At 38.5% G+C, this 21,226-nt stretch overlaps 1 protein-coding gene across 5 annotated transcripts in view; it reads right to left on the bottom strand.

Moving 5' to 3' along the window:
• Positions 1-21,226, bottom strand: part of CA10 (carbonic anhydrase 10) — a 207,097-nt gene that overhangs the window by 160,358 nt on the left and 25,513 nt on the right. For all 5 annotated transcript variants that reach the window (XM_074847569.1, XM_074847572.1, XM_074847573.1 and 2 more), the window contains one exon: positions 7,096-7,170. In XM_074847569.1, coding sequence (XP_074703670.1) covers positions 7,096-7,170 — 75 coding nt within the window. The remainder of the gene's footprint in view (positions 1-7,095; positions 7,171-21,226) is intronic.

Here is a 21,226-nt window from a genome sequence, read left to right as displayed (position 1 = left end):
TCTCTTTGACTCTGTTAAGTGTGAGCTTAGACTACCTACCACTGGAACATTAAAAGTACACAGGCCATAAATAGAGGAAGGAAACTGATGTGACTAGGCCTAAAATAGTCTATCACAGTTTTTATAATGTAGTTCGGACAAGATAGTGTGACTAACCTACTTACCCCATCAATCTCCTGGTTTTACTCCCTTTCCTCCTTTTTGTTCCTCCCTTTTATTCCCTTTAGAAAGGGAGTTTCTAAAAACCTCTCACTGCCCATCACCTTTGCATCTCTGGATACAACACCATTCAGAAATGTGTAGTGGCAGTTTTTCTTCTTGGCTTGAGACTGACCGTAGTTATTAATTCAGGAAACAGTCTCACAGAAAGCTTCTAGGGAGACTTCGAGGAAATTCAAAGCTAGCTAGAAACTAGGTACCAATTAAAAATCAATGAAACCATCCTTGTTTGCACCTTCTTCTGAGGGCTAGTCATTGGCAACAGAAATGGCCCAACTGAAATTACAGCAAACAGGGCTGTCCTATCAGCCAAAGTGGTTTATGCCTTTAAAGTTCATTTTTCACTTCTTACAGTGTAGATGAGAGTGCAGGATTCAGCTTGGCTGGCAACCCCAGAGAAGGATCACTACCAAAGCATTTAAGACAAAGCCCTTAATCCTGCTTGATTACTAAGAGATATTGGACAGACATAAGACCGCTGGACCACAGCAAGATGAATGAACACCTTGTGTATTCTCACCTGAACTTGCTAAGAATGTGCCCACTACACAAGCAAGACATCGCTAGTGCACATCCCAGAATATCATTAAATTGACACTTTTGTTCACTTTTGTAGCATGTTGTTAAATGAATAAATAAATCCCATTTCTCACACATACATCTTCACAATGAATGTCAACTTTGATTCTTCTACCACTGTTATGATTGCTATTGAGGGAGAACATTACAGATCACCACTCAAACCCAGTTTCCTGCACTATTTCTCCATCTATTTATGAAAGCAAGCAGATTTACATTTGTATTAAATCAGGTAAACCCATAAACAACTCAGTATTTATACTTGCTTAAAGCTTTGCATGATCAGAAGTTCAGAGACACAGATTGAGATTGTTAAATACACTTCTTGCTATAAAGAAGGATAGCATGGATCTCTCATTTACATCACCGACTTGCCAAGGGACATTTCATCTCCCAGTAAAATGTGAGTATCCACATAACAGGAGCATTGGAGGCTTTGTCAGGAAAATCCAACCAGTGAAACCATTCATCTGGAAAATTCAACTTGAATTCAGACACAGGACCCATAAAACTCTTAATAAGACTAATTGTTGACTAAACCTGGAGACCAAGTTGTATCACATGGAATCGTACTTTGTTGTGAAACTACAATATTATGTAGAACCATAACCAGATCCTAATATGCTAAATTCCACTTTTTTCATATTTAAGTACAGGGATAAACCAAACCTTTGAGGTGTGAGTCACTCTCTAACCAGCCTCTTTACGTTTTTATGGAAGATTCAAAATTACAGACTCTTTCTGATAGTCTCATTAAGTAAAGCACTACTACTAATGTGAGAGTGTCTCAAACTCAATGCTGTAATTTGGTTACAGCTCACATGGAGATGAGCAAATGTTGCCATATCTGTATTAGAACTGAGGCCATCAAATGTTTCCTCTCAACAGTGTTCTGTTCTTCTTCCAAATTAAAAGCACTCAACTCATCTGTTCCTTGCTATTTTAAAATAATGAGTTGTTCAACAATTCATTGAAAGGTGAGACAGTGGTTTTACATTTTAATTCTATTTAACTTCCATGAAAAAAAAAAAAAACCCACACCAAAAAAATCTAGTTTCCTTTCTAGTTCTGTTTGTAAACAGTCAGTTTTTGCAGAATCACCAAAGGAAGTAAGAAACCAAGAAAATATTTGGTACAAAATATATTTCCTTCAAGCTATCTTTAACTGACAACCAAAGCTGAAATATTATACATACTAACCTAAGTCCAAATCAATAAGTGAATGATTTCCAGCATCTACGTTCTATTGCCCTGAAGAAATGAAGCATTCCAATATATTGCTTTCTAAAAGAAAAACTGCTATTATTGTTCCAATAAATAATTATATATGGCTGGTTAATTCTTCAGAGTCGGCATCAGACTGAATGATTTTGAAGAGTGTGCGCAGACTGTTTAAAACACTGCTGTAGCTCAGACAGCACCACTGTTTTTACTGACAAGCAAAATGCACCAGACGGTGAATGATGCTGCAGCCTCCTGAAGTCCCAAAATAAGACCAGAAAATATTTTATAGTTAGTACAAAAGTGAGCAATGCAGGAGTAGCAATCAGCAGGTTTATGTTTTGTATTCTTCAGGCAGCCAGACTAAGTGATCTCACCAATCTCAAAGTATGAAATAGACCCCTATGTGATTGGAGGATGGCATAATACATGAGCTTTTCAGGAAGTTGTGCATGGCTTTGAAGTTTCAGATCTCTCAGTTTCAGGCCACGGACAAACAGTTCATGTTTCTTACAGTGTACATAAAGAAATTTGTAGTTTAACAGAAATCTTAAAGTTGCAATAAAAAGAAATCTTAAAGCCCACGTGGGGAAACTAGGGACACCTGAACTGCCTGTGTGGGCCATAACAAAAGCACATGGTGATAGCAGGGAGTTTAAAATCATGGTTTGGCACTCATGACCAAGATTGTCAGTTGTTTCAGGCTGCTTCTTCCTTGTAACTTATTACCAAATTCATGCATTTCCTCCTTGGAGGGAGCTTCTCAGTGCTTCACAAACACTGTCCCGGTGTTCCTTTTGAGACAGTGTAGCTTTGCCAGCTGGTCTATGTTTGGGCATAATCTCGTCAACACAATCCTTGCAAAAGGCAGGAGCAGTATTATCAATCTCTAGCAGCCTTTCCCTTTTATAGTAAAATGAGTTGTGAAAGGAACTAAGAACAGGGGATTTCTCATCCCAGGGAAATATATAGCCTTTGATTCAGTGATCTGTAGCTGATAGTGAATCACAGTGGATGTAGATCTTTATCTGGAATTAAAGTTCTTTTACAACCTTTATTATAAGGAAGGAGAAGAACATTATCTGCTCCTTCAGCAAAGTTCACTCATTATTTGGTAGAGATGGACTTCCTCCTCTTAGCCAAGATTAGCACTTTCACCTTGTAAAGTAACTTTAGACGTGGTATAATTCAGTAAGGGTCATGAAGACAGTGTCTTCCCTGGGCAAGAAACACTTATGACCTTGTATTAATATATAGTCCAAAGTTTCAGTAGCAGGATGTTTTGGCAAGTGAATTCCATGATCACAAATTAGATTTAAACACATTTATATTTTATGCTTACCAAAGCCCACTTTTATGATGCTATGAAGAAAACAGGAGCAGTACGAAGAGAATCAATACAATCAGACACACAAGAGTATCAAAGGTTATGCACATCTATTTGAAGTAAAAGAAATGGTACAGAACAGTTTGAAATATTATTGCCTTTGCCAGCCTGAAAATGCTTGCATGGCTTCAGTGACACAACATATTCATAGTCACAGCAAAACTCAGCCAAAAGATAGAAAAAAGGTTATTTAAAAGTATTTTAACCCATCATGAACTATTTTGATATTCCTTACCAGAAGAAGTCTATGTAGTGAAAGTATGTAATAATATAGATTATTTGATTATTATGCAAATCACCATGAATAAAGAAAAGGATTCATTCTTCATCCTCGAACATTCCCTTAAGTTTAATTTGGAACCTAATTTGCATTCAATTAACATTTTAAAGCACTACTTACTTTCTATTTTGTTTGCTTACATGATTTAAATTGTAAGAGCAATTCTTTGCTTTTAGAAAAGGTGAGAGATGGGTGTTTTATGTATCAGTAGTATGTACACAGATCCAGCCACTGATGCACCTTCCTTCCTGCACTTGACAACTCTGCACCCTCAGTGGCAAGTCTTGGCTCTAAGACTGAGCCCAGTTACTGTAGGGAGAGAACCTTTCAGTCATCATTGCTCTCCTCTCTGTTGAGCAGTGCAAGAAGAAAAGTTGGGAAAGACAATGTGATGGGTCTTGTACCTCATCTCTGCCTATATCCTCTCCTACCTGTGAGATAAACATCGGTGATTGTAAGCTGCTGGTTTACAGTGGAAAAAAACCTGTGTTCAATGAACATATTACATCAGAAGGGGATTTGAAGTAATTTTTCTAAAATCTATCACAGAATACAGGGAGTCTTGGATTTGGGGAATGTAGTGAAGTATGGTTTGATTTTATGAACTGCTCAAAGATAAATCTGCACAAGATCCAGAGAATTTGTCAGGAGTTGACTTAAATACATCCAAAACAGAGTATTAAGCAGAAAAACACATGAATGGCATATTCTAACCTAGGCATATTGTGATACACTCCTAAATGCGTTCTTACACAACTATACATGAAAGAAGTGATAGTTCAAAGACAGACAGTGACTTTGCTTTGAAGCAGGCGAAAAGCATTCACACAGCCAAAGCTGCGCCAGACAAACTCTGGCAACTCATCATCCTGGAGTGTCTTACAATGCTGTTACCCCCAATTAGTCATCTCTATGCTTGTGGTTGCTCCCCCAAGCAGCTAAAGAGCTGTATTCATGTCAGTCACATTAGCTTAGATGCCAGTTTTGAACTGCAGTGACAGTGTCTTGGTATCTTTGGGGGTGGTAACTTCCAGCCCTGGGACAGGACAAACAGCTGTGGAAAGGAAACATCTTAGCAGATGGCTATAGCTGTTTGCTTCAGTGCACATCAGTCAGCAACTTCAGCTATAGCTCCTCAGACTGCCTCGCAGCTATCACCTCTCAGGTGCTAATTATCATCTCATGCGAGATCTGATATGTGACTGCTAACATTATGGATAAACTTAATATGCACTAACATATCCTTTGTGATGTGTTAGACTGAGATCATAACCATAAAATGCATCCTTGAAATGCTTTAAATATGGTTTTCAAAGACTCCAAAATCTAGGTGCTGCTGAAAAAAAATTAGTTGTTTGTTTTGTAAAAATTCATGGGATTTCTCTCTTCTGCTGAGGCTTACAGGTTGCAGAGTTGAATTTGAAAGAAACATAACAGTCTGCAAGAAAGGTGCCCCCACGTTACCCTTGTTTTCTTCATGGCTGCTTCAGTGAACTGTTCATAATTGTCCTTCTGGACCAATTCTTGAAGATGTGTGCAAGCTTTAGTCCAATATTCAATGTGTATGCGTAATCCAGGGTTCTCTCAGAAAGGAGGTGTCTCTCCACATTAGTCTAAGAAGTCTTCCTTCTGGAAAGTTTGAGTCATGACTATTTCCTCTTTAATCTTCTATGGATGTTCCCAAGCCCAAATTTCTCACTGTATTAAGACTAGAATACCACAAGCATTCTCTGATCACATATGTTTCTTTATATGCTGACAAATTTTTCTCCATTCTTTAAGCTGAAATAATTAGAATGTTTGTTAAGCAATTTTTTTTTCATTCACCTTCTACTGGGTATCTCCCTGGGTTGTGCAGATCAGGAAGGCTGAAATTTCTTGAAAGTATGTGATTATGTTCTCCAGGTTTCTTCCCCTGCGATCAACATTAGGATCTAAACATGCGTAACAATACACTGCAGCATCTTTGACAGCCCAAACCACTCTCAAGTAAATCTGAAAAGCTGCTTTATGCTACATCAGTATGTAATTAAGCTCTAGGCTTGTAGATGTTGATTTCCATATGTACTTTTCACAAGAATTTCAGTGCCAGAAACTTGTGGGTTGAAATACTTCACTTGCACTAGTATTCCTATCAAGATAATCAGCATTTTGGATACTTCAGATGAGTGTCAGATTGTAACTGTTGTCACAACAGTTACAGTCTCTGATGACAGATCAAATCTACAGATTCTTAGGAATAGCTCACACAATGGCCAAGTAATATTTTCTAGTACTTTGAGGAAATAAAGGTCATGTAGCAATTCTCATGATGCATTCATGACAGAACTTGAAGCACTATTTTAGCTTATAATATATAGCTAATATACATAAATTAATGCATATTCATCTCAATTGCACTGAAGACATACTGAACAAAATAATCACTGAATGTTTCTGTGTATACTAAATGAGGAATGTGCTGTCAAATCAGCTGCACAACTGAACAGAAAATGGAGGTTTCTAAAGTTTCCTGACTCCTCTTCTAAGTGGAAAGATCTAGTCAAATGGAACAGTGAAGACCCAACAAAGTAATTCCGTTTGAAAGAAAGAATAAAATAATTTACAGAAAGTGAACACAAAAAGATCAGGTGTTAAGTGTAGGTCAAAAAAAAAAATAAAAATTGTCAGTCTAAGAACTACTAGTGTCTCAGGGAGCTTGAATCCTGAAAAGTGTTAGAGAGATCCAGAGCTAAAAAGAACAAGCTAAGGCCTACTCGGATCACATGATACTTAAGGAATACAAAGCATTGGGACAAGCAATACACATGTTTTGGAGTTCTCCGAATACTGACCAATACTAGGCTACTGCTAGCCTGAATTTCACTTTTGCCTATCAAATTCAGCGGGTGTGGCTTATTTAGATCCTGTTAGCTGCCTGCTGATTATTTATCATTTACTAAATCTTATTGAAGCCAAGTTAGGATTTCAAGCGAAACTCACGAGTTAGGTTCATGTTTCAGTTAAGTTCCTTTCCTAATATACTGTTAAATCTGTAGAAATGGGATTATCTAGAAGTGCTGCATCAGATAAGTGAATTCATCCAGTTAACAATACTGCTTTTCAGTCCTCCCTTTCTCTTTCCTATACACAGAACACACACATTCACATAGTAGCATCATGTTAGTTTTACAGAGAAAAACCAGGAATGTCATCAAAGCAATTTTTTTCCCGAAAACCAGCCATGGTCTTTGGACGATGTATTGACGAAAAGCTCTCTACGCTTCACTATAATGTGATGTTGAGTACTTGTGTACTTCAAAACTTTCCATTGGATAAAAAAACCCAAAACATTTTCCCCCAAACCCAACTATATTAATTCCAGTGAAAAAATATTTAACAAAAACTAAGATTTTTAAATTACACTTACCTGGAACAAAGCTTCCCTGGACCACCTCCTTATAAGCCCACCAGCCTTCATGGATTTTTGGTGAATTTTGTTGAGCTAGAAAGAAATAATCAAAGAAACCACAAAATTAAGGCAAGGCATAGGAAATATTTAATTACATAAATTTTGAAAACTCTAAACATGGTATCACCTTCTACAGAAGATGATATGATATTCCTTAAGTTCCCAAGTGATATTTATTCAATTTATTATATTATGCTATGCATCTGTATTTTATAGGACTTTGTCCCTGTTTCTCATATAGTAAAACACACTCAGCTTCTGAAGAACTGATCACTAAACTTAAAAGTGCAGGTAGAAAATGAGTATCTATAGCACCATTGATGGTTTCTGTGCCACCCATAAATTCAGTATGGTATAAAAATGCAGAGAAAAAAGTGTACTTATATATAGTAATCAATATCTAAGCCCAAGTTGGTGAACTGAAAAGCAGTTTCTTCCCTTCCTTTCCCAAGTTCTCCAATAATCTCTCACTTTGAATGGGAAGAAATGACAGAGAGAACCACAGGCAATAGCTGTGTCTATAACTGCTTCTCCTCTCATCCCATGTGCTCTGAGTTCCAAAACCAGAACAGAAACGCATAACCCATAGCTTCACAAATACTGGCTTATGCTACAATGCTTAGGCAGGAATATCAGCTCTTCCTGCTATCTTCTCTGTCTGCAATGCAGCACCTGCTACTTATCCCCCACCACAACCATTCTGGTAGCTAGGCAAGGTCCCAGCTTCTGTTCCGCCTGTGTGACATGCAACTCTATTACAGTTGCATTTGATAGCACAGTGAAAAGTGTCTTTGACCAATATTCTGAAGGTGTCACAGTAGAAGTCTAAACTTTGGATAAGGCTTGCCCCTGATGAGACTGTTGCTTAAATGACTTCTCTAAATTCCTGAAAAGCCAAGAGCAGAAAGACCTTGATCAGTCAGTTTACTACTTGTAAGGTCATTATTTCTCTTTGTCTTGAAGGAAATCAGAACTGGAGCAAATCTTGTCATCAAAATGTAAAATCTCTGTTAATTGGAAATAGTTTCAAAGGGCATACACACACAGAGCAAGCCAAACACGCAGTTGATTTCCATAAGATAGCAGATCAGAGCTGATATGCAAATATGTTCTGCCTTCACTTGTATTTTCCTTGATATTTTCATATTTAGAGCAACTCTCACTGAGCTACAGAAAGCTCAGCTACATTGTGTACCATTAACTTAAATTTGGGGTTGGTTTTGTTTTATAAGATACTTTCGGTCTCTTGCACTAGGTCCAAGCATTTTTTAACATAAATACACAGCTACAGAAGATGCTGGATTTAGCAGCTTTCTGCTGCAGTTTCATTTCTAGATAACATATTATATACAAAAGACACAATTACCCCGGGAAAAGTTCCAGCAATATAATAAAAATTGTTGTTGTCATTAAAAATTACAAAGAGGATGTGACATTCAGACTAAAAAGGATACAAGATGAGGACCATTACATACTGTTCTATCAGTTACAAAACAATATTTATGATTTAACTGACTGTAAATTGCAGAAACAAAAGTAAAGCTGAAGTTAATTAAACATACTAACAGAAGGACCCACACTCTGCTTTACCAGAAATCCAGACACACTAGTGGAAAGGGGTATGTGTGGATGCAGATTTTTCCTTGCAGTACTGATGCTCATTCCATTAATTGAATGGTGACATGTTAAACTGAAAGGACTATTCCACTGTGCACTCTTTACAGTTTGCAGAAGACATTATCTTTGTTATTTTAGCTTTTATATCATTGCCTAGAGAACTCAAACTGTGTATGGCTTCATTGTACTGGACTGCGCTATACAAACATTTGGAAAATGGCAAATCCCAACCCACAATCAAAATATCTGAGCAGCAGAATATTCATATCCAGTCTGAACTGCAATTTTTTGGATCTCAGCATTGGTTTATGCAGGTTGCTTTTATGCCTCTGTGCTCTGCAACAGAAGGCCTTAAAGATTTCAGGATGCTTCAGCAATAGGAGAAGATACTAATAAGTGAGTCCCAACAAAGCCCAGCAATCATTCTTCTACTTAAAATTTCCCAGAAAATTACATTGCATTAAAGTGCATCTTGTAGTAATATACACAGCTAAAGCTGTTTCAGCCAACCAGAGACAGCTGCATTTTAAAAGTGGGTGAAAAAAAGTATGTATGTAGATAGAGGCAAATTAAGAAGACTTCAGGAAAGATGGGTATTTTCAAATGCAACTGCTTACTGTCAGCATTCCTAGAAACATATACAGTCAAAAAATGTATTGCTTTTCCCCACTCTGGCCAATCTAAATGATACATGCCAGGTCCAGAAGAAAAATATGATCCATTATTCAGAGTTTAAATTAAACCAAAATCAAAAGACGCTGGCTCTGCAGCTCTGCGTCAATGTGTTGCCCCAACACTTAGTAAAGCTAATTCCACAAGGAATACCTGGAAAATGAAGATTTTGTCATACTTTTTTCAAATGTGCTGTATTAGTGTGGAACAGACTGCATGAGATGAGCAAGAAAATTAGATTATCAAAGCTTTGTACTAAATAATTGGATGCCTGTGCAATTGCTTCAGCTATCAGAGAAGAGCATGACCTGGCATCACTCTGCACATTCCACAGATATCAGATCCTTATCTCTTCAATGAAATCACATGAAAATGAAACACATAATAAGGAGTACAGTAAGCAAAATAAGATGTTGTACCGTAGCCATATAAAATATCTAAGATAGGGTAAGAGCAATGCTGGGAGTACTGCAGATTTACAGAAAACTAAGGCCACTGAGGAAATCAAGAGGAAAGGCAGGTGGTTGTTGTGAGAGAACAGCTAGGGAGCCACTCCCCAGTGCCATGCTCTTTCTTGAACCCTGAAACCTCAATGTTTTATATCAGTTCAAGCAAAACATCCTGCAAAATAGTGCTGAGAGTGACTGAACACAGATTTCCACTCTGCTGTGCATGTGAAATCCAGCTTGGTGCCAAAGATTTACTCTGATGGATCCTACAGGGATTTTGCTTAGAAAAGAAAAAGATTTATAAAGTTTTCATTTCTCTGAAGGCAGAAGGATGGTGTCTGGTAAGGCCAAGGAGGAAAGTTTGTCTTCTAAAAACTTTTCCTAAGCCATTACTCCAATCTATGTTACGCAAGCGGGCAAGAGGTCTTATTAAAGGATAAAAAATCTGTTCTCTATTTTGAAACATAATCAGACCCTTACCTGGATTAGTAATGGAACAAGGGAATATAAAATTAGAATGAACAGACATATGGACAATCCTTGCTGGGAATCCTATCTGGGACAGTTACACCTGATGCACGTACAACACAGGGCCTCTGCAATTGGTGTATCAGTGCCCATCTGACAGAATGGCACTGTGCCTGCGTAAACAGGTTCAACCTTATGGCTCAGGAATTGTTGCCAAGAAGGATTCTTCATATATGCCACCTCTTGACACTGACAATAGCAAAATTCTCTCAGCATCCTTCTTATTTCAGTTAAAGTAAAACTATTGTACCTCTCACTGCAGTTCTCCCACTTGAGGACCATAAAGAGACATGCATGCCTGCTGGGTGGATTCTGATACTTCTGTGTTCCTACCAGAACACTGCAGCTCCTCCATGGCAACTCTTTCTTTTTTTTTTTTTTTGGCATGACCTGTCACATAAGATACTGAGGAGACAAAAGGTCCTGAAAGCAATTCTCTATTCCTAAGAAGGGTTAAATATCTTAAAAAAAAAATAAAAATATTCATTTCTGATACCTCAGAGACTTCTGCTTTCACCACTAAAACCTAGAGTATGTCTTTTGCTTCCAAGAAACATTGTTACTTCTGCAAAGGCATCAAAATAAACAGGCCCATCTGAACAGACACGTTGCAGTTAGGAGCAGATTACCTGCACAAGTAGCTCTGCAACAGCAATTTTTAGCATCAGCACTGTATTCTGCTAATAGGAGGGACAGTCCAAAATGCCACGTTTGTCCAAAGTGCTAGAGGATATTGAATGACCTCCATTTGCTACAGCGTTCTTTCCTGTGCTACTGAAATCACTAGTATCTGAGATTAGTAGCTCTGCTGATATAACACCATTATGTCAGATCTCTTTCAATGCAGCTGCTGTAGAGGAGACAGGATATTTATTTGGAGCTGATATGACACGTGTTGCTTTCATTTTGTCAGATTATTGTAGGTATGTCTCATTGTGGACCAGAAAATTACAGGCTAAATTCTGCAAGATGTTGTGCATTTTTGTTTCCTAGTGACTTCCATGTATAGGCAAACAGCATTGTACAAGATCATAAAAATGTACAGTAAATGCAAACAGAAAGAGATGCCAATGCCCCATAAAGTCAGCAGTTAACTATATCTAGCGTAGAGGTTAAAATGAGTAGGCTTATATTTCAAAGAGAAGCTGTTGCTCAGTCAGTAAAACTATTTTAGAATCATCAGATAACATTGTATCAGATACCAGGTATCGTGATGCAGCTGAAATACCTGCAGACAATTTGCAGTGCAAAGAGATCGTCATCTTGTGGAATGCTAATGCTGACATAATATAAAATACTGTAATTAATACAAAATACCCCTCAGTAAATATGCTTATGTGCAAGGCATAAACAAGTCATTCTACAATTACTTATTTACTTTCTATACTTAAATAAAAGAAAGGCTTGTATCTGATGCCATCATTTATGGCATTCACATCTGAGCACAAGCCAAGAGTAGAATCCTGCCAGATCAGAATTCTCCATTCACTTTACTGCCATTTCACACAGAATAAAAATGCTAGGCTGTGGAGAACCAGGCTCACAGCAGTTAGGAAAAAAATCTTTTTTCATCTGAATTTTATTGATCTGAGCTCTTCTCATTGCTATATTAATGACTCTGCATGCTTATCGCTACTTAACTTACATCCTAAGAGTCTGGGCTGTGATAACCTGGCTAGTATTGTCCTGACATTAAATACACGATAACGTTTTCATCACTGTTACCCTTTCTGCATAGTTATGAGATTAAAAAGAAAACCAGCTGCAACTATGAGCCATTAGTTTGATAAAATTAGTGCAAGGAGTTAATTCACTGCTAGTACTTTGATAAGAAACTCACAGAAAAATGGCATAGTGTCTACTACAAGAAAAATAAATCCTTGAATCTGCTACTGCAATGGTGAACACTGAAAATGAAAGATATGTTTGTAAGGAATTAGATGCTGGTGTGATCTTCACTTATATCCACCCTTTGTGTCCCACAGACTATTGGCTTTATAGGCCTTATCACAGTTCTCTCCCAGCTAGCATAAGCTATTTTTTGCTTAGCTATATAATGCTATTTGACTTTCCATTCAGAGTTCCATAGTTTACTCTGAGTAGCTTCATCGCTCTCAAGGTATCTTTTTCAGTCATTGACAAATAATCCAAGGTGGCTGTGCCTTATGGCAGAAATTAAAATTAGAGGAATTTTCCTGTAGTGTTTCAGAAGATCATGTGTTCTAATAGAATATTAGCCCTACAGAGAACAGTGCAGGATGGTTTTAAAAAAGAAAAAAAAGGCTGTAGGAAAAACTTCAATCTTTTTTGCTAAACTCCATTTTCTGAATTTTAGGTAATGTACATCCTTTGAAATTATTTTAAATAGTTTTAATTACTACATTTTATATGGATATTTTGCATACTGTTAAACCCAAGGATGGGTTGCCTAGATTTTGGAGGGAACACAGACTTAATCTAAAAAAATCAGTTTCAACATCTTCAGTCATACAAGTACCAGCTTTTGGCTCACACCAACAAATGCCTCTTAAAGCAAATGGAATGCACATGTATAAAGTGGACTTGACCGCAGGGGAACTAAGCAGATGCAATTAGCTGAAGATTCAGCCCTCTATAATTAATGCTTCGTTTGTTTAAAACAAGTCTGTACATAATTGCAGCTATTATTTAAGATCATAGAATCCTAGAATGGGTTCAGGTTGAAAGGGACCTTAAAGATCATCTAGTGCCAACCCCCCTGCCATGGGCAGGGACACCTTCCACTAGCCCAGGTTGCTCAAAGCCCCGTCCAACCTGGCCTTGAACCCTTCCAGGGAGGGGGCAGCCACAGCTTCTCTGGGCAACCTGTGCCAGTGTCTCACCACCCTCACAGGAAAGAATTTCTTCCTTATATCTAATCTAAATTGACTCTCTTTCAGTTTAAAACTGTTACCCCTCATCCTATCCCTACACCCCCTGATAAAGAGTCCCTCCTCACCTTTCCTGTAGCCCCCTTTAAGTACTGGAAGGCCACTCTAAGGTCTCCCCAGAGCCTTCTCCTTTCTTGGCTCAACTCTCTCAGCCTGTCCTCACAGGGGAGGTGCTCCAGCCCCCTCATCATCCTCGTGGCCTCCTCTGGACTTGCTCCAACAGGCCCATGTGTTTCTTACACTGGGGGCCCCAGAGCTGAAGGCAGCACTGCAGGGGGGGTCTCTTGAGAGCAGAGTAGAGGGGGACAATCCCCTCCCTTGACCTGCTGGCCACACTTCTCTTGATGCAGCCCAGGGTATGGTTGGCTTTCTGGGCTGCGAGTGCACATTGCTGGCTCATAGTCAGTTTTCCATCCACCAGCATCCCTAAATCCTTTTCCTCAGGGCGGCTTTCGATCCATTCTCCGCCCAGCCTGTATTTGTGCTTTATGTTTTTATGCAGCCTTTTAATATTAAAAGAACCTAACAACTCACACTTCAGACACTATATAAAACATCATTTATAAGTGAATAGTTACAGAACAAGAAAGGTTAGCCTGCTTATGAATACTACAGCCTACATTGTATGCATCACCATACAACGAGGGAGGAAAAAGAAAACAAAGGATTATAAAGGGATCAATAAATAAAATGCTTTCATAAGCTATGCCAGATTTTTTTTTTTTTTTGGGTAACGTTTTGCTCACAAAACATGCAAATGCTCTTTCATTAAGTTAATACTTTCCAATTCCATAAATCCTTCTTTCACCATCCCCATGTGTAAAAGCTCTCACTGCTGTTGTGAATTCCAAACAGTATTCAACACAAGCAAAACAGACGTGACCTGTTTTTATCAAGTCTGAGGGCAAAAGTAAGGCACTATCCTGGGAACTCTGCTATGGCACAGAGACTTGACTATTCAGTGTATTTTCTATTTATTGTAATTTTGTCTTCTGATAAGATTCCAATTAAAAACCTAGGCCAAAGGGTGACATTTCATACAAGCAGACTCATACGTATGCATGTAGCCATACCAAAAAATGTGATACAGCATTGCCACACAGCTAACTGCTGCATCTACTGTCCCTATGCAGTTGGCTTTTGATGAGAGTCACCGAGTGTCCAGAGTCACTAAATGTTGCTTGAGGCACCATAAACTATGATGTTTACAAGTAAGTAAGCCCCTGTTAGGACACATTCTGCTTACAGCACTCTCTCACCAGAACTCTGCAAGACTTTGGTGGTATCTAGGAATAGCTCAGTTTGCAGAAAGTAAAAAGTGTGTATAAGCCCAGCTCTGTTCAGCAAAGAGAAGGATCTTGTGCAGCTACTATTGTCATCCCTTCCAGTGAACCTTCTCACTAAAGAATTTCAAATCTTAGAAGATGAGGAAAGGGGAAAAGGCAAGGGATAGCCAGTCTAAAGGCCACTGCACAGGGCAGGCAGGACTCCAGAACATCATTTCTTCCTCTGCTATTGATCTTGCAGGTGACTGTGCATTTACATTCATTTACCTGTAAAAACAAGCTTGTAATGCCAGTTATCAGGCCACTGTTCAAGAAAAGATAGAAATATAATTAGTTAACAACTTCCCTGCTTTCTGACCTCTGAATACTATCAAAACAGTTTAAATAAGCTTATGTGAAGGCAGGAGTCTTTCCCAATAGTGTTTGTGAAGAACATGAGATGAACATGCTAGGTAGCTGCATGCTATACCAAGCTGTTAAAGGAAGCTGTATAAATATATGCTTTTGGGTAGTGGGTCCCAACTTGTAATAAGCACTTTTCCATAAAGCATATATGCCCAATCATGCAATTGTTCTAATATAAATGAGCAAAACCATGGGCTGTATCTAAAGCTTTTAGTCAGAAAAAGTTAAAACCATTTTGACTCACTCTTCCCTGAGCACCTAAGTACAACAATGTAAATGATGGATTGCACTGCAGGGTGAATTACTTTATGTCACTGCACCCAATTTAACATGAAACTCTGCATACTGTTCCTAACTCAATTTGTAGAACATCAAACGTCCCTATAAAGCTGCTGTCCTTTTAATGTGACTAACACACGTGTACAAGAGTTAGACCACATAATGTAAAAGACAGGATGTTCACTCTCTCTGAGTATTTTGTTGGCTAACATGGCTGGAATACTAAGGCAGTGTTACACTTAATGTTATTTGTTTCAATTTTTAAAATAATACTTTTCCCATAATTTCTTCTTCAGCAGAATTTAATTTCTGAAACGACTGAGACGGGGAACTTCTATATAGCTCTCTATGCTGTCTGGGAAATCTGAGCAGCTTTGTTTAATATGAAAGAATGCTGAAGGTTCTACCTACAAATTACTACCGACTAGGGATGTGAGCTTGTGCTTCCTCAGACCCCATACCTATCTATGGGATTCACACTACTTTTGAATGGCGTACAGTTCTTTTCCTTCTCTGGCATAAGTGTCAAAATTGCATCAAAGCTGATCTACTGCAAGAAATCAAAGCAATTAAATTAATGCAGGAGAAAAATACATAGCTGTATCTCAGCAATTAGAACATAATACTGTTTGCAAGCAGTGTGGGAAATTCAAAGGGTAACACCAGAGACTCAGCACCTTTCATCTCAGTCACTGACGGCATGCTTAGGATTTCATGAGTCCTAAACCACATTAATACAATTTGGCTGTCTCAGTGTTTTCCAGGGTCTCCGCCAGGAGTGCCAGCATACACAATAGTCTACTCTGTGTTGTGTTAGATGGGGTAGTTCCTCTCCAATGAGTTGTTTAATCATGTCTAGATATAAAGTCTGAAGAGCTCTATAAAATAATGAGTAAGAAGCAGCAAGATATCTTCTGATATTAACTTCAGAATAGCTCTTACTTTTCATCGCACTGCATGCCCTCCACTCCCATTAATTTCTATGCGGTTTGGGGACACTCAGCAACTTCAAAGAAATGGCCTCAATATCCTTGAGCCTTTAAAGTTCAATACATTATTAATGCTAAATTAATAGGGCTTCCTTTAAAAGGAAACCACTAAGTTCCTTCCTCAGAAGCACATATGATATTGACATCTCATCGGGTTTCTGACCCTAGTTGCTCTCTGTACTCTCTGGACAGAAAGTTACCAATCAGTAATAGCACAAACAGTTGGGGACTGTCCTGTTAGCTGCCAGAGGCAGATTTTTTTTGTTTCTTTTCCCAAATCTTTGGCTCCAGGAAAGAGAAATTATTTCTTCAGCAGTCTTCCCCTGAAGGAGCTGTGCCCAGAATTTAAGTATTTATCACTGCTTAGGCAAACTCAAGGGGAAAAAAAGAAAGGTCTTCCAATTAACCTCAAGACTAATGGCACGGCATCAATATTAGGTGCTTGATCCTACAAAATACACAGCAGCCTCAAATCCCACAGAATTCTACAGCACACAAAAACTTGCGGTCCAGGACGTGATATGGAAACATTCTGAAGAGCTACACCATATGCAGAGAATTCATAATGCTTAAGCAATATTATTATGAGCATTTTCCACAACCTTAACAAAGGGACATACCTGAAAAAGAGGGAAGAAGGCTGCCTTCAATCTCTCTTGAAAACTCAGCAGAACTATGAATGGCAATCTATAGGTCTTGTACATATATTACTCTAAATTCAGTCAACACAAAAGGATGCACGTTCCCGAGACAAGAAGAGTCATTGTCTCCTGGCTAACATAGCTACATATAAACAAACCCAATCACAACGAACAGCACAAGGTCATTCAAAAGCTAATGGCAATGGGGAGGCAAAATTATTTTGATTATACTGAATTGGATTCAGAGACCTAGATTTCTAGTCATCCTGGGGTTGACAGTCAGGGCACTAATCCAGATCATCTCACAGCTCACTGGACTACCTAAATCCTCAGCACTTAAACCTTATGTCCTGGCGCGTTCTGAGATCACAAAGTCAAAAAAATATTTTTCTGGCCACGTAATAACAGCTTTGCTAGCATCAAGCAGAAATCTAATGTCAGAGGATAAGCCAAGATATGGATCCACTTCAGGCAGAGGCCTCATGACAGAAAATTGAACCTATCATAATGTGGCTTTATTGCAAGTGCTCTTTACCATCACCACTTTTTTTTTGCAGTTTATCAGTTTCTTAGCAATAGTTGGTTCTTGGTTACTAGATATTTCTTAACAGAATGGGAGGAAAAAACAACTTTGTAGCTATTTTTTCTGAATTGATAAGTGACAGCCTTTCTTTCAGTAAGCAGCAGTACTTTCAGAGTTGTTAACAGGATTGTGATATATTTTTCAACATAAAGTATTGTTTCAGACTAAAGCAGATCTTGACTTGCTCAAAATAATGTTTCTACATCATGCACATTTTCGAAAGAGGCCAGTTTATGCATATTCCCATTATTATACATGGCAAGTATAGAAGAATCTTAAATAGCAATGAGCTCATTAAATTCCCTTTAAACTGCCAAAAAGGGTAAGGATCATTGGGTTTGTTTCTGTGTGCTACCAAACAATGAGATGCCATTGGCTACCAAAAATTCCAAGGTCCATGCTAACAATACAGGGTTTTTATATACGTTTCCTTCACTCACATTCCTGGAAGAACTGTGGAAAATAAGTGTATATTGCTGGAGGCAAGAAAAGGGACTAAAGAAGGATTATTTGTTTCTGAGATAGCTGGGGCACATTAGAGCAACTCCCAAAAAGAAATGATTCTTGGAGTCCCCAAAAAGCAAGCAGAGTCTCTGGCCCTGCATCATAAAAAGCTATCCAAGGTTGCAAAGTGACACATACTTATACACTACATCATTAATGAACCCCAAATCATTTAATAAAACAAAGTGCACGGCTTAGAATCCCATTAGTATTAAACTGGCCACAAGACAAACAAATTGCCAGCATTAACTTACTTTGCATAAATTTAATTTACAACGCAAGAGGCAGCTTAGGGAAGTAGAGAGAAAATGAAGTAGTCTTATTGACACCTCAATCCACTTACGTCCTTGTAACACAAATGATGAAGAGTCAACCCCTATGAATAAAATGGAGTACATATATTTCACTACTACCTGCTTATTCCAAGTAACCATCAATGTTAAGGTGAAAGGTTATTCAAACCTGGAAAAAGTGAAGAAAATCAGCTGGTTTTTCAGACTTCTAAAATTAGAGATGGGAAATAATTGCAGAAAAGTTGAACTGCAGTGGAGGAACTGAGGAGCAGCAAGAGGGAAAAATCATTCTAGTCAGATCAGCTGCCAGGATAAGACAAGACAGATAAGAAAAGAACATGTCTTATTCATCTCAGTTACCAGCCATGTTGTATTACATCAGTATTCCAATTCATTAGTTACTGCTGAGATATTACAGTGATGACAGCCATATAAATACCTGAACACAGAGCTTTCACTGGTTTATTTTGGACTGTTTTCAAAAGACATCCCTAAAAATTTTACTAGTTTGGAAGCGCTGTTTGTTCATCCCACTTGTCAGGTGAAGCTGGGAAGAACTTTAAGGTTTTTTTATTACTTTGTCATGTTCCAAATCTTGACAAGAGACAAATCACTCTCCATGCTCCCCCCACCATTTTTGCTTCCCTGCAGTTCTGTGGAATATCCCTCAGAGATTACTTCTATCATCCATCTGTCCATAGTTGTGTTTATCCACTGATCCTGGAAGAAGTCATACCCTTCCCCCTCTCTGGACTGATTCCTGAGACAGCAGTGCTATTCTGGCACTCTGCTGCTATTCTGTTATTCCTATCCCAACCAACAATATTCTTGTCTAGAAATGATGCAGCTCTGTCTACCTTGGGTGACTCTAGAGAGCAGCTTATCCTTCTGAACCCTACTAAATTTCTTGGCTTCTTGGTCCTTGCAAAGGTGTCCTCTATTCATCCTTCTCAGCCATTTCTTTAGCCTTTAGTCAAAAGCAGTGATACAGATATGCTTCTCTCCTCTCTCTTGTTCAGTTTTGAAGTTAAGATGGAAGACATTTCACACTGGCTGTGATGCATGCACCTGCTTCATTTTGCTGTTCTAGAATTTTAATCACTTTCTAAATTATTGATGCAGAAATTCCAAGTTAGAAAAAAAACCACCTTCACTGGGTATCTGTTGTTCATAGCTTGCTCTCCCTGTCTTTTGAGAGATGAGACTTTGGACACAGATAAAAGAAAAATTAAAAAACCACCAAAGGTAAGAAATTAAAAAATTTATTTAGTTCAAGGGAACTGTATGGAGCAATAGGCAACTGCGAAGATTTCATCAGGGACTTCCTAGCTTTCCTTCTTTTCATCTGTGTGGTCCTGTTTCTTCCAAGTCAAAATCCACAGAAGTTTCAGACAAAATTTAATTCTTGCCTTTATCAAGAGGAAAGAAATTTTTTTTAGTGAGGTCAAAACCAACCCAAGACTGGAAATGGAAGTTGTAGATTTTAAATGTGTATGTTGCCCTTCTTATCAGTCTGGCATATCTAAAGCAGAGCAGTGTCCTTTGAAAACCAGACAGCATTTCACCTGTTGCCCAGGTTTCTTCCATATTTTATTTATATTTACCTCTATTCTAAAGACTCCTTAAGGTCTACTTCTCTGGTAGCCCTTTTTATTGTTCAATGTTCCATCTTTGGCTGAGACATTGACTGAAAAAAATAAAAGAAATCCTAGGAGCTGGACAGCCTTGCCTCCTGCACACTATGGGGCAGAACATCTGGAGACCTGCAGCTAGGTTTATTCCAGTAGCTTAGCCATAAAGACTAGCTGCCTACCAACTATTGTGTGAACTACTGAACATGACAGCAGTACAGAAAAACCTGTCCCTTAGTAATACTCATTGCCCATATCGTTTAATTTATAAAAATGCTAAACAGTTGTCCATCTATCGATATGCTTAGATATTCAACAGAAAAAAACAGAACCACAGGGCAATAGTACAAAGTAATATACTCCAACAGCAGTAAGCCCAAGACCCCGGTATACCAGCTTTCAAAATATCAGAAATAGAGGGAAATGTCCTTGAATTCAGGCCAAGTCAGAGAAGCTTTGTTTCTTTCAGTTAAGATTCTTATTGTATTCAATTTTGATCAGTGAATGTTCAAAGAATGATTCAGGATAACTCTGGCAAATTCATTGCTGTGCAGCTGCCTGAAGAACACACTACATACCCTGGAGACACAGACATCCCATCCCTGATTATCCACAAATGAATAACTGCTGAGTCTTCCACATATGCTGAGCACTGTAGTGGGAACAGAGAACAGTGGGATATGCGGACCTATAGATCTACTCCATAAAGATCTATTCCATAAACACAGCCTCTAACAAAAATCACGTCCTTGTGTGCTGTACCTGGCTCCTTCCCTGTATTTCAGCCTTTGCCACTTAAGCCTTTGATTTATGTATGCAGAAGGGGTTGCAGGTACAGATGAAAAAGTCATGGCCAACCAGACTGCCCCCTTCAAAGTATCTGCAGTCCTGAAAGGAAAGTATCAACCACATTCTGCTGACAACTGACTTGCCATTTCCTTTACTATGATTTGCCTGAAGTCACACATGGCATATATATCCAAGCAGATACAGACTGCTCTGTCCCTCAGCCGGTCATACTAGCTACAGTACACAGTAGTGGTTTGTGTCTGGGTCATGAGGAGCACAAGCAGACAAGGAGTGGGTGGAAAGGCAGAAGTCGGTGAGGATGCTGATGGGAGAAGTCAGACTCTGCAGGAAGTAAGTTACTTCCAGTCCTTTGATCTTCCCACTGGAACACACTGAATTTTATGCATAACATCTGAGCTTTTCTATAAACTCTAAACCCACTTGAAATAACCTCACAAATGCTAGGCAATATAGTCTAGGAGATTATCAGGTTTTTTTTAAAAAATATTTTGAA

Source organism: Strix aluco, chromosome 21 (genome assembly GCF_031877795.1).
Source record: "Strix aluco isolate bStrAlu1 chromosome 21, bStrAlu1.hap1, whole genome shotgun sequence".
Classification (NCBI taxonomy): Eukaryota; Metazoa; Chordata; class Aves; order Strigiformes; family Strigidae; genus Strix; species Strix aluco.
The sequence above is the reverse complement of the archived record's forward strand: the minus strand, read 5'-3'. Positions and strand labels throughout refer to the sequence as shown.